Raw genomic sequence first — 13,162 nt, forward strand, 5'->3', positions numbered from 1 at the left:
ACAGGAGATGGCAAAAGTGAGCATCGACATTTTAGGAATCAGTAAACTAAAATGGACTGAAATGGGTGAATTTAACTTAGACAACCATTATATCTACTACTGTGGGCAAGAATCCCTTGTAAGAAATAGAGTAGCTGTCATAGGCAACAAAGGAGTCTGAAATGCAGTCCTTGGATGCAATCTCAAAAGCAACAGAATGATCTCTGTTCGTTTCCAAGGCAAACCATTCAATATCACAGTAATCCAAGTCTATGCCTCGACCAGTAACACTGAAGAAGCTGAAGTTAAATGGTTCTATGAAGACCTACAAGACCTTCTAGAACTAACACCCAAAAAAGATGTCCTTGTCATTATAGGGGACTGGAATGCAAAAGTAGTCAAAAGATACCTGGAGTAACAGGCAAATTTGGCCTTGGAGTAAAAAATAAAGCAGGGCAAAGGCTAACAGAGTTTTGCCAAAAGAACACAATGGTCATAGCAAATACCCTCTTCCAACAACACAAGAAGAACTATAAGGAGTAGAGGCAATTCAAGTTTAGTATTATGAAAACACTACTTATATTCAGCAAGACTCCAGCCAGTTCTGCTTCCTGCTTTGTGAGATGAAAATGGGAATTAGGGACAAGATTCCAGTCTTGGCAGGAAACCTAAGCAAAGAGTCAAGCTTGGGGGTGTGTAATGGGGCAGGTGGGAAGGTTTTGCAAACCTGGCCACTCAAGTAAGAGCCAACCCATACCTGACCCAAGGAACATAAGCAATTCAAAATAAAAGATTTTTCTGGGTTAATATGAAATATTAACACATGCATACAAGTGCACACATGTACACACACATCTAATTTCATGCCTGCCTAAAATTACATTAGATTTACAATAAAGAATTTTTTTTAAGACATAAGCCATCAAATATGGGGAAATTATGGGAGGAGACAACAGCAATAAAATTTTGGAAGCTATGAAGCATACTGATGAGATGTAACTGAAAAAAACAACTCAAAAAACATGAAAATCCCAAACTATCACTGGGGAAACTGAGAAAACCTGATTTATATCTTGAAATCTTCAAAATACTCCCAAGTGGATAGCACCAGATTCCTCTGGAACTGGAAGTAGAAGAAGACCTCTAAAACAAGAAGATTTGGGTGCATCCCTATGTCCCTTCTGCTCCCCAAGCCATTGGGAAGGGGTAGACATCTGAAAGTATCTTCTCTGGAAATGGTCAAACAGAGGGTCTCTGAACTGGAGAACCAGGTTCACCCAAGATAGGGCTACTACACCAAAACCAGAGATTAAGGGACTGGTACATCCTTAGTGATGACTATAAAGGCACACCCATCTCCAAGCCCTCTCATCTCACTAAGATCTCACAACAGCAGCCATTATTGTACTTTCCAAGCTGGAGTCTCTTTCCCAGGAGTCTGGCCAGTACAAGAGGAAAATATAGATACTTACTGTGATAGACTGAATAGGTGAAAAGTGAAAGTGTTAGTCGTTCAATCATGTCCAATTCTTTGCCACTCCTTGCACTGTATCCCACCAAGCTCTTCTGCCCATGGGATTCTCCAGGCAAGAATACTGGAGTGGATAGCCATTCCCTTCTCCAGGGGGTCTTCCCAACCCAGGGATAGAACTCAGGTCTTGTGCAATACAGGAAGATTCTTTACTGTCTCAGCTACCAGGGAAGCCTGATAGGCTGAATAATACCCCCACCCCTGCAATGTCCACCTCCTAATCATTATGCTTGTGAATACGGCAATTTTGGGCTTCCCTAGTGGCTCAGGCAGTAAAAAATCTGTCTGCAATGCAGGATACCTGGGTTCAATACCTGGGTTGAGAAGATCCTCTGAAAGAGGGCATGGAAACCCACTCCAGTATTCTTGCCTGGAGAATCCCCATGGACAGAGGAGCCTGGTGGGCTGCAGTCCATGGGGGTCACAAAGAGTTGGACATGGCTGAGCGGCTATGCATGCATTTGGATATGTTACCTTGAAATGGACTTTGTGGATGTGATCAAATTAAGAACATTAAAATGGGGAGATTATCCTGGATTATGCAGGTGTGTCCAATGTAGCCACAAGGGAGGCAAGAGTGGCAGATTCAGAAAGAACAGAAATGGGAATTGGAGAGGAGAGAAGTTGCTGCACTGCTGGCTTTGAGGATGGAAGGGGGTCAGTCAAGGAATGCAGCCAGCCTGGAGAAGTTGGAAAAGCCAAGGAAATGACTTCTTGCCTAGAGATCCCAGAAGGAATCCGGGCCTGCCAAAGTTTTGATTTTAGTCCAGAGACACTGATTTTGGACTCTCTGCTCTCCAAAACTGTAAGACAGGAAATGTATGTTTTATGTCACTAAGTTCATGGTTATTTGTCACAGTAGACATAGGACAGCATTTTGTTGGCTCCAAAGTTCATTTGGGTTTTTCCATAAGCTGGTATGGGAAAACCAGAAATAATTTTTGGCGAACTCAATGTTATAATGATATTTGAAATTTCTCAATAAATGGCTCGACCAGTTCACCCAGAAGTGAAGTTCAGAGCCTATAAGCTCCCCCCGCCCCCACCACACACACACACACACACACACACACACACACACACATACACACACATACACACACACACACACACACACTCAATTCCAGTCAGCTGTTTCCTCCATTCATTGCCATCAGCAGATAGACAAGGATCCCCAGATATCTGATGAAAGCCTCCTACAGGAAAGACAGAGATCAAAACAAATTTAAATAAACACCAATTTGGAGGCAACCAACTTGCAGAAAAGAAAGCCTAAAAAAAAAATAATAAAACAAATTATCACTCATTCCTTAGAAAGATAAGAGAAGATTCTGTGCTCATGAAAAAAAAATAAGAAAAAGAAAGCTATTTTAGCAGGAATATTCACAGGACAAAAGAAGAGCTCTGGGGAATTAAAAATAAGATAGCATAAACAAAATCTCAGTAGAAGACTGGGAAAATTAAGTCAAGGTATTATTCAGACATTAGAGCAGAAAGAAAAAAATATATTTTTAATGGTGTGAGAACTAAGAAAAATAGAGAACCAGTCAGTCTGAGAAGTTGAATACTAAATAACAGGAATTTCTACAACAGAAAAAATGGAGGACAGAAATCATTATAATTCAAGAAAATTCCATGAAACTGAAGAGCATGAGTATCCAGATGGAAAGAATAGACCAAATGAAGTTTAAACTACCCTCTCCCCAACTGAAAGAGGATAGATTATATGCTTCCAGAGAGAAAAGATCAAGTCACATAGAAACATAGAAAATGTAGGGAATCATATTGGCTTTAAGCTTCTGAACAGCTCTATTAGATAAAGACTGTGGAGCAGTGCCTTTTAAATTCTGAAGGAAATTACTTCTGTGATATGTGTGTGTTAGTCGTTCAGTCATGTCTGACTTTGCAACCACACAGACTGTAGCCTGCCAGGCTCCTCCATCCATGGAATTCTCCAGGCCAGAATACTGGGGTGGGTAGCCATTTCCTTTCCAGGGGACCTTCCCTGACACAAGAATCAAACCAGGGTCTCCTGTATTGCAGGCAGATTCTTTACTATCTGAGCCACAGGAAGCCCCCCAGGAGAGAATGCACTTCACCAAAATGAAAGAATTATTCTTCCTCCAAGAAGAGGAAAAAATAGGGTTCAGGAAACAAAAGACAGAGCATAGGAGAGAGGTCAGGGGAAGCCCCTGAAAGAAGGGAAAGAATGTTCTAGAATAAAACTTGTTCACCACATGTAAAGGAACCAGCCCACTGGAATGGTATGCCTTGAGAGACAGAAATGCCCAGGACAGTCATCACCAAGAACCCTGATGCCAATATCCTATTGTTTTGACCTCAGGCCAGTAATCCTGTATTTGGTTTGGCTTAACTATATGCTGCTAATGTTCCTGCTCTGTCTGTTCATGGTTCGGATCTCCTAAGGGCACTCCACTCCTGAGAGCTGGAGTGGAACCAGACTGTGACCCAGAGCCTTACAGTTTATCTTCTCTCAGGAAAAATAGTGGCGCTGTTGCCCTTTCCGAACACAAACAGGTTTATGTTTGCTATTATTTTTCCTTCAAAAATAAACAACATATTGTTTAAGGATAGATATCCTAGTAAAAGGGCTTCCCAGGTGGTGTTATCAGTAAAGAACCCACTCACAAATGCAGATGTAAGAGATGTGGGTTCAAACCCTGGGTTGGGACGATATCCTAGAGGAGGGCTTGGCAACCCGCTCCAGTATTCTTGCCCGGAGAATAACATGGGCTACAGTCCATTGGGCCACACAGATTTGGACGCTACTGAAGCGACTTAGCATGCATGCATGAAAGTGAAAGTGAAGTCGCTCAGTCGTGTAGCTTGCCAGGCTCTTCCATCCATGGGATTTTCCAGGCAAGAATACTGGAGCATCCTGGTAAAATCTTAAAATGATACAGAATAGAAAAATTTACTTTCCAGGGTATGAGCTGTGTTCACCAAGGTAGATTCTCGCAATTCCTGGATCTTTAACTATCATTTGTGGCTTTCATACAAAATGTTTCATTGACGGAACTTTTCGGTGAGAGGCAGAGGAGCGGCGACTGCCCAAGCTGCGCACAGTAACGCGCTCCTTCGCGTTCCCGGACACCGGCATCGGCCGCACACTGGCTGTATAAAATGGTGAAAGAAACCACCTACTATGATGATTTGGGAGGTCAAACCCAATGCCACCCAAGAAGAACTGAAAAAGGCTTACAGGAAACTGGCCTTGAAGTACCACCCTGATAAGAATCCAAATGAAGGCGAGAAGTTTAAACAGATTTCTCAAGCTTATGAAGTGCTCTCTAATGCGAAGAAAAGGGGATTATATGATAACAAAGGAAGAGAACAGGCCATTAAAGAAGGTGGAGCAGGAGGTGGTTTTGGCTCCCCCATGGACATCTTTGATATGTTTTTTTGGAGGAGGAGGCAAGATGCAGAGAGAGAGAAGAGGTAAAAACGTTGTACATCAACCTATAGTAACCTTAGAAAATTTATATAGTGGAGCAGCAAGAAAACTAGCCTTGCGAAAGAATATGATTTGTGACAAATGTGAAGGCCGAGGTGGTAAAAGGAGCAGTAGAATGAGTCCCAATTGTCGAAGTACTGGAATGCAAATGAGAATTCATCAGACAGGACCTGGAATGGTTCAGCAAATTCAGTCTGCATGGAGTGCGGAGGCCAGGGGAGCGGATCAGTCCTAAAGATAGATGTAAAAGCTGGAACAGAAGGAAGATAGTTCTAGAAAAGAAAAAGTTCATAATGACAGAGGCATGAAAGATGACCAGACAATAAAATTCCTTGGTGAAGGAGACCAAGAACCAGGACTGGAGCCAGGAGATATTATCATTGTTTTAGATCAGAAGGACCATGCTGTTTTTACTAGAGGAGAAGACCTTTTCATGTGTATGGAGATACAGCTGGTTGAGATATTGTGTGGCTTCCAGAAGCCAATATCTACTCTTGACAATCGAACCATAGTCATCACTTCTCATCCAGGTCAGATTGTCAAGCATGGAAATATCAAGTGTGTGCTAAATGAAGGCATGCCAATTTATTGTAGGCCATATGAAAAGGGTCACCTAATCATTGAATTTAAGGTAAACTTTCCTGAGAATGGCTTTTTCTCTCCTGATAAACTCTCTTTGCTGGAAAAACTTCTGCCTGAGAGGAAGGAAGTAGAAGATATTGATGAAATAAACCGGGTAGAATTAGTGGACTTTGATCCAAATCAGGACAGACGGCGCCATTACAATGGAGAAGTATATGAGGATGATGAACAGCATCCTCAGGGTGGCATTCAGTGTCAGACCTCCTGGTAGGGCCTGTGAATAACAATCACTGCTGGTGTTTTATTTGCAGTAGTGACTGAGTGAAGGACTATAATCATAATATGCTCACTACTTGCTTTTGTTTTAATATTCAACTTTAGTAGTGTTTAAAAGTTAAATGAAGAATAAACTCGAATATAAAAGCTCTGATTTTGCCCTGTATGTATGATGACTTCAGTGTGCAAGATAAGTTTAATACTTGTGAAAACAACTTTAAAAAATTTCCCCTAGCATTTGTCAGGCCATACTTTGTAATGGATTTCAGCTATGTACATGGAATAGCTTAGACTGAAATGCCAGGTATATGTATTGACTTCAGTGTATGACCCTTAATTATTAAGCTATGAAATTAAAACTGTATTTAACTGGCAGTCAAACAGAGAACTTAATTTGTAGAGAAGTATTGGTCTGTATAGTTGTATTAAGTGGGATTCAGTATAATGCTTCTGCATTTATTCTGTTGCCTCAACTGTTACCTGAAGATGGCCTGCTGTATAATTTAATTTAGCCTGTGGTATCAGTGATAGAAATGATACCTTTCTAAAGAAGGGGTTTATCATAATATGCTGCTTCTTGAGAGCTTGCACTTGTAGAATTGCATTCTCTCTGCTGTGTCATCTTTTATTAATATAAAACTATTGGTCCTGGTTACTTCCCACCCACCTCTTCTCTTTGGACCACAGTAAGCCTTCGAGTAGTGACTTCTGGAGCAGGGAAACTTAGAGGTTAGAGTGATGAGAACTTTACATGAAGAAGTAATTTGTATATATGAGATAGGAAGGTGTTTTTGTAGCTATATTACAGGCTTACTTTAAACCATTTAACTTATGCTCCAGAGCAACTGTAACTTAATGTTGGTAGTATAGCAAATTATGATGAATAGCTTTAATTGTATGTTTAAAGTCATATGTTCACAAGCTTAAATATGGTATCAGAATTTAGGCAGTTCTTGAAATGTATGAATGTCTCTTTAATATACTGATTATAAAGCAAAAAAAAAAAATTTTCACTGAAAGTCTTGGGAAATTCTAGTTCAAGGAAACCCCCAAGTACAGCATCCAGAGATTCACAATAATATTGAGATCTTTATCTCATAGTCTCCAAAATTTGTCAGCCAGCTTCTGTGTAACCCAGATCTAGTCCTATAGTTCTCTCCATGTGGCTTCAGATATTGGAGCTCTGGTGGTAGAAGAGTTTATAACTTGTCACTCTAGGCACTAGGGTTTATATATTTGAGCAATGCTCTTCCCCCATGGCTTAGTGGGTAATGAGTCTGCCTGCAATGCAGGAGACACAGGAGACATGGGTTCAATCCCTGAGTTGAGAAGATCCTCTGGAGAAGGAAACAGCAACCCACTCCAGTAGTCTTGCCTGAAAAATCCCATGGACAGAGGAACCTGGTGGGTCTTCATTCCATGGGATCGCACAGAGTCAGACAGGACTGAAGCAACTAAATCCACACAGAGACATGTTTAGAGAAATTTATTTTTATCTGTAGACCAACTTAGAGGCCTGAGAGCTTCAGAAAGCAACTTCTGAACTCTCCCTCCACCCTTTTATCTTCATGAAACTCTGGTTTTCCACTTGCAGAACCATGGCATTTAACGTTGGGTACAGCAGAAGGTACTCATTGAAGTTGGAGATCTTTAAGGCTGGGAGTTGAGAGTTTTTTTCTGTAGATGAAGAATACAGAAACCTACTCATTGAATACTACTGAGTTCTCTTGGCCTCGGGGCACAAAAAGTTATTATGGGAAGATCCAGGGGAGGAAAAAAACACAAAACTAGAAATAAGCCTGGGAAATAAGCAAGGCCTCTGGGAGGTTACAGGATTAAGACTTGCATTAAGTGATTTAAGAGGGTGTGGAAGGAAACAAGGCCTTGCTCTGGATTGAATGCAGTAAGGAAGAGGGATAATTCTACCAGTGGATGTCTTCATAATCTTGTCTATTAAGCAAGAGGGTTAAAACCAAAGGTGTACTTGGTAAAGAGGTAGCTGTCAGTTCTGGCCAGAATAAGGGAATGCTTGGTTACTATAAAGGTCTGGACAATGTTCATGCTCCCTCGTGTGTGTTCAAACATGATTATGGAATGGTCCTGTTTTCATCTTTATCTATCCTGGTCACCAGTGGTGTTGTCTGATGTTGGTGTTCTAGAAATTATGTTCAACAGAACACCAGGCCTACCTGTGAATGCCAGGCCAATTCTGAGTCAGGGTCTGCTTTTCTCTTTCTCATTGGCCCTCCATATCTTACATCTATGCCCTTCTATGCCTTGTTTTGTGGACACTGGTCCTTCATGAAGTCTAGACCATATTGTGAAAGCTGGCAATTTCTGTAGTCTTAACCCAAAAAGGACACAAGGCTTTATCTCAAGTGCACCCATTTGCTCTGGCTCCTAACTCTTCTACTTATTGAATTTACTCTAATATCAATATCCTAGTTGATAGTTTGCTACAGAGTAATCTAGATTACAAGGCAGAACATTTAGTAGTAAGACCATCCACCAGCCTTTAAGGCCTTCATTTAAATTCTAGCTTTAATATTGAGCTGGCCAAAAAGTTTGTTCAGAAACATCTTATGGAAAAACCCAAATGAGCCTTTTGGCTAACCCAAAACCTACTTGCTTTGGAAAGTTGTTTAAAGCACTCAAGTTTCAGTTTCCTCCTCTAGAAAAACAGCTTAGTAAACTTCCCTTTCCAGATTGGCCGACACAATTAGAACCAGCGTTTAGAAGGCAGCTAAGGAAAATCTGATGGCTGTTTCAACAAACAGTGATTATTGGTAAATGTAATAGAAAAAATAGAAATGGGTGTGAAAGTTGCTGGCACATTCCTCTTGTTTTTAAACTCCTTGTCTTGTCCCCACACCATTTATATTCCATTTGTTTGCCTTGTTGGAAGATAAGGTTAGCATCAGACATTCTGAGCAAAACTTAACATTTGTGGATATACAGAAGTATGTGAAAGTGAAAGTCACTTAGTCGTGTCAGACTCTTTGAGACCCCATGGACTTAAATAGTCCATGGAATTCTCCAGGCCAGAATATTGGAGTGGTAGCCTTTCCCTTCTCCAGGAGATCTTCCCAACCCAGGGATTGAACCCAGGTCTCCCTCATTGCAGGCAGATTCTTTACCAGCTGAGCCACAAGGGAAGCCCAAGAATACTGGAGTGGGTAGCCTATCCCTTCTCCAGCAGATCTTCCCAATCCAGGAAATGAGCTGGGGTCTTCTGCATTGCAGGCAGATTCCTTACCAACTGAGCTAAATTATGGGGACAAGTAAGGTCACTTGAAAGAAACATTTGACTTGGAGTCCAGTGATTTATATTTGAATCTTGGCTCCATAACTGGGGAGTTTACATCCTGCAGCTACTTACCTGATCTTTTGAGCTGTCCACACCTCAACTGTGAAACAAGTATGAGGGGTGGAAGTTAGGGGACAGTGTTTTGAAGACTACATTGGGTAAATTTTTTTTTTTCTGTAAGGTATTTTAAAGATTGTAAAGCTTTTTACAAACATAAAGTTGCATTATCACTGGGTCTTTATGCATAGTTTTATGTGCTCAGTTTATTTCTTCAACTTATTTTCAGCTATGAAAGAGGAAAACCAGAGGAGAATTCAAATTCTGTCTAAGGTGTTTGTGCTCACATCTTGGGACAAAAGTCAACGAAGCTTCTCTAAATCTGTCACATTATGTTTCTGGGCTACCAACCAAGAATATAGTCAGATAATGATGACCAACATCAAATTCTGCTGTGCCAAAAAACTAACCTACTGAGGGCTAAGCAGGAAAAGAAGGACAGGACTGCAAACATAATTTGCCTATGTGTGCATCAGTCATGTCCGACTCTTTGTGACCCTGTGGACTATAGCCAGCCAGGCTCCTCGGTCCATAGGATTCTCCAGGCAAGAATACTGGAATGGGTTGCCATGCTCACTTCCAGGGGATCTTCCCGACCCAGGGATTGAACCTGCGTCTCTTATGTCTCCTGCATTGGCACGTAGGTTCTTTACTACTAGCACCACCTGGGAAGCCAAATTTCCTTATGGATGCTGCTGCTGCTGCTAAGTCACTTCAGTCGTGTCCGACTCTGTGTGACCCCATAGATGACAGCCCACCAGGCTCCTCCGTCCCTGGGATTCTCCAGGCAAGAACACTGGAGTGGGTTGCCATTTCCTTCTCCAATGCATGAAAGTGGAAAGTGAAAGTGAAGTTGCTCAGTCAGGTCCGACTCTTAGAGACCCCATGGACTGCAGCCTACCAGGCTCCTCCGTCCATGGAATTTTCCAGACTAGAGTACTAGAGTGGGGTGCCATTGCCTTCTCCCGCTATGGATGAGCCATAGAGTATATTACCCAAGACAAAGTGTTCCCCACTCCAACTCCAAAAATGGGAGTCAGTTCTAGTCATTTGTTGAGAAGAAAACAAAGAAACAATGGACATTTACTTACACCGTTTTCATTGTCTCAGGAGAGGATGCTAACTTTCTTTAAATGCCTACACTGTGTCAGGCTGGAAGAGGAGCCCTGAAATTTAATTATTATAACCTTCATATTACAAGTAGGAAAGGTGGGAGTTCAGAAAGAGTGTGCAACTCATTCCCAATCACACATCTAGTGAATGGCAGAGTGAGAACTGGAGATAGATCTGTTTGAAGTGAATACAGTAGATGTCTTTGAACTTACTGGGGTAACTTACTGAGGGAAAAATATGCCAGCTCAATGGCTCTTCTATTATCTATATTCCAGACTAAAATTAATGTGCCTAAAAGAAAGAGAAAAGAAGTTATAGAAGATAAAGGAACATCTGAGAGTCCTTTTAAGGGCATCTTGCCCCCTGTGTGATGGGTAGACCCTTCTATGACAGCTAGTCTAAGACACAGTGGCAGGGAAGGTTGTAAGGTTTTTCCATACACAGAGGAATATGAGTGACTGCAGCATCCAACTGCTCCAACCAAGTTGGATCTCCTTACTGAGGCCAGAGAGCCCATCCCTAGCTCCTCTTTCATGAAACCCGTCGTACATGACCTGGGTCCTCCCGTAACCCTGTTCAGCTGCTTCCCAAAGGGTGCTTGCTTTCCTGGGGCTGATTTCTCCACACACCATGGTCCCTCCAGGCCTAGCTTTTCTGAATTTCTTCCAGTATCTGCTGGTGACATATAAATCTCCCAAAGCAGTGGTCTGTTTTCCTAGCTTCCTCTTAAAGCTAACCAGAGCATTCACAAATGTGAAAACCTTAGTAATATGACAGCCTAGATGTCTTAGCCTTTGTAGAATTTAGTAATTGCTGCTTATAAAGAAGATACTTATATTTTCATTATTTTTCAATGAAAAAGGGGTTTTAAATTGCAAGTATTTTGTTGATTTTTAAAATCAAGTAATATGGAAATGTACTCTTCTCATAAAAAAAAAACATTTTTAATATAATAATCCTCTCTCTTCCTCTCAGAGCTGTATTTAGTTTGTTATGTCTTTAAGTATGTGTATTTATCTATATAAACAGCCAGAAAAAAATACTTTGATCTTGTGTATTATTAAAAAATAAATAAAAGGGCTTCCCTGTGGTCCAGTGGTTAAGAATCTACCTGTCAATGTACAGGACACTGGGCCAGGAAGATCCCCCATGACCAGGGACAACTAAGCTCAAGAAACACAGCTCCTGGGCCCGCATTCCTCAGCAAGAAAAGCCGCCGCAGTGAGAAGCCCATGTGCAGCAAAGACTCAGCACAGCCAAAAGTAATTAATCGAAAAACAAAGACTCCCTTCACCACCTCCTGCAAATAGTATCTCCAACATAGGCACCTTAGTATGTGTGCTCAAGTTGTGTTTCAGGAACTCAGAATCACCTCTCATCCAGTTCAAATCCACTGACACCACTGAGCCCTCCACTGGGCCTGCCCAAGTATCTGATGGGTGACCTTTTGAGATCAGAGGGCCAAAACCCTCACCCTCAGAACATAGTGATGCCACCATTTTCAGAACTCGTGTCCCACGAGGAAGCACGGCCATTTGCACCTGTGCAGAACAGCAGTTACTTCACCGTTTCCTTACCTCCAATCACCTTTCCCCGTGCCTCAGACCACTCTGCTTCTTTAACTCACAGAGATCCCAGCTTTGAGGAGACGGATGTGAAACGTGTTCTCCTCTTTATGTAAAAATCTTTTCTTTGCCACAAACCTTGGCATCTCCGTGTTTGACTTGCTGCCTATTGGACAAATAAACCTGATTCAGTACACAGTAACTTGAGAAAGAGAGGGATATCTGTAGACTAGACTAAACTGGAGGTGATTCCTATCATGCAGAAATAGACAACAATCTTAAGGGGCCAATGAATAATCTGTGTAGCCCGTCTACTCAGTAATTCAAGCAAGCTCTTAATTGGTAAGGTGTACTGGGTTAAGAACCAGCATTCTCTGTGTTGGGCAACATTTTACCTCAGCTGACTAGTGAAAACTAAATGCATTTGGAATGGAAATGACATATATGCAGATGCAGCATTTGATGAGCTCTTATGCAACCCTGGCTTATGTAAACAAACATAAATAAAGGAAGAATGTGTAGATTATAAAAGGAAGGGAAACATAACTCAGCCTCTCCAAGTGCAAGGTTTGAAAATGAAGCTCCTTTTTTCACTGATCTATCTGGTTTTTATTAGTTCTCTAGGTTGGACAATAGATAGGTACTATTACATAGGCATTGAAGAAACTACTTGGAACTATGCTCCTACTGGTAAAAACCTGCTCAATGGAATGCCTTTTTCGGACGATCAGTAAGTAATACCTTCGTGTTGAAACATTTGCTATTAGACACAAATGTTGGTAATTGTTATTCACTGATAAAATGCTGCTGAAGAAGTTTCCATGATAGATTCTTTAAGGGCACATTTTGCTATTAGAACTGCTTCCTTTGAGTTTTTTAGTATAAGCATAACATGGAAGCTAGCTATTAATATAAATCAGAAATTGCTCCTTCCTGGGATTCCTGCCACTCTTGCCTTCACGATACATATTTCAAGGATCATCTCTAATCCTGTATTTATCATCAATTTTGTGTAAGTGGTGGTTGTTGTGGTTGTTCAGTCATGTTTGACTGTTTGTGATCCAATGGACTGCAGCACACCAGGCCTCTCTGTCCCTCATCAGCTCCTGAAGTTGACCCAAGCTCATGTCCATTGCATTGGTGATGCCATCCAACTGTCTCATGCTCTGATGCCCTATTCTTCTTTTGCCTTCAGTCTTTCCAGCATCAGGGATGAGTATGAATGGTACGCAAGAGCTCAAACAACGCTTTTCTTTCTGGTATGGAGTCTATGGCAG

At 41.4% G+C, this 13,162-nt stretch overlaps 1 protein-coding gene and 1 pseudogene across 1 annotated transcript in view; both read left to right on the forward strand.

Moving 5' to 3' along the window:
• The first annotated feature begins 4,654 nt into the window (after nt 1-4,654).
• LOC138425278 (dnaJ homolog subfamily A member 1 pseudogene) lies at nt 4,655-5,984 on the forward strand (annotated as a pseudogene).
• A 6,476-nt stretch (nt 5,985-12,460) lies between these two features.
• The window catches only part of LOC138439876 (ceruloplasmin-like), a 43,703-nt gene continuing 43,001 nt past the window's right edge, over nt 12,461-13,162 (forward strand). Inside the window, exon 1 of the mRNA XM_069589223.1 lies at nt 12,461-12,615. Within this exon, the coding sequence (XP_069445324.1) occupies nt 12,461-12,615 (155 nt within the window). The remainder of the gene's footprint in view (nt 12,616-13,162) is intronic.

Source organism: Ovis canadensis, chromosome 1 (assembly GCF_042477335.2).
Source record: "Ovis canadensis isolate MfBH-ARS-UI-01 breed Bighorn chromosome 1, ARS-UI_OviCan_v2, whole genome shotgun sequence".
In the NCBI taxonomy this organism is placed as follows: Eukaryota; Metazoa; Chordata; class Mammalia; order Artiodactyla; family Bovidae; genus Ovis; species Ovis canadensis.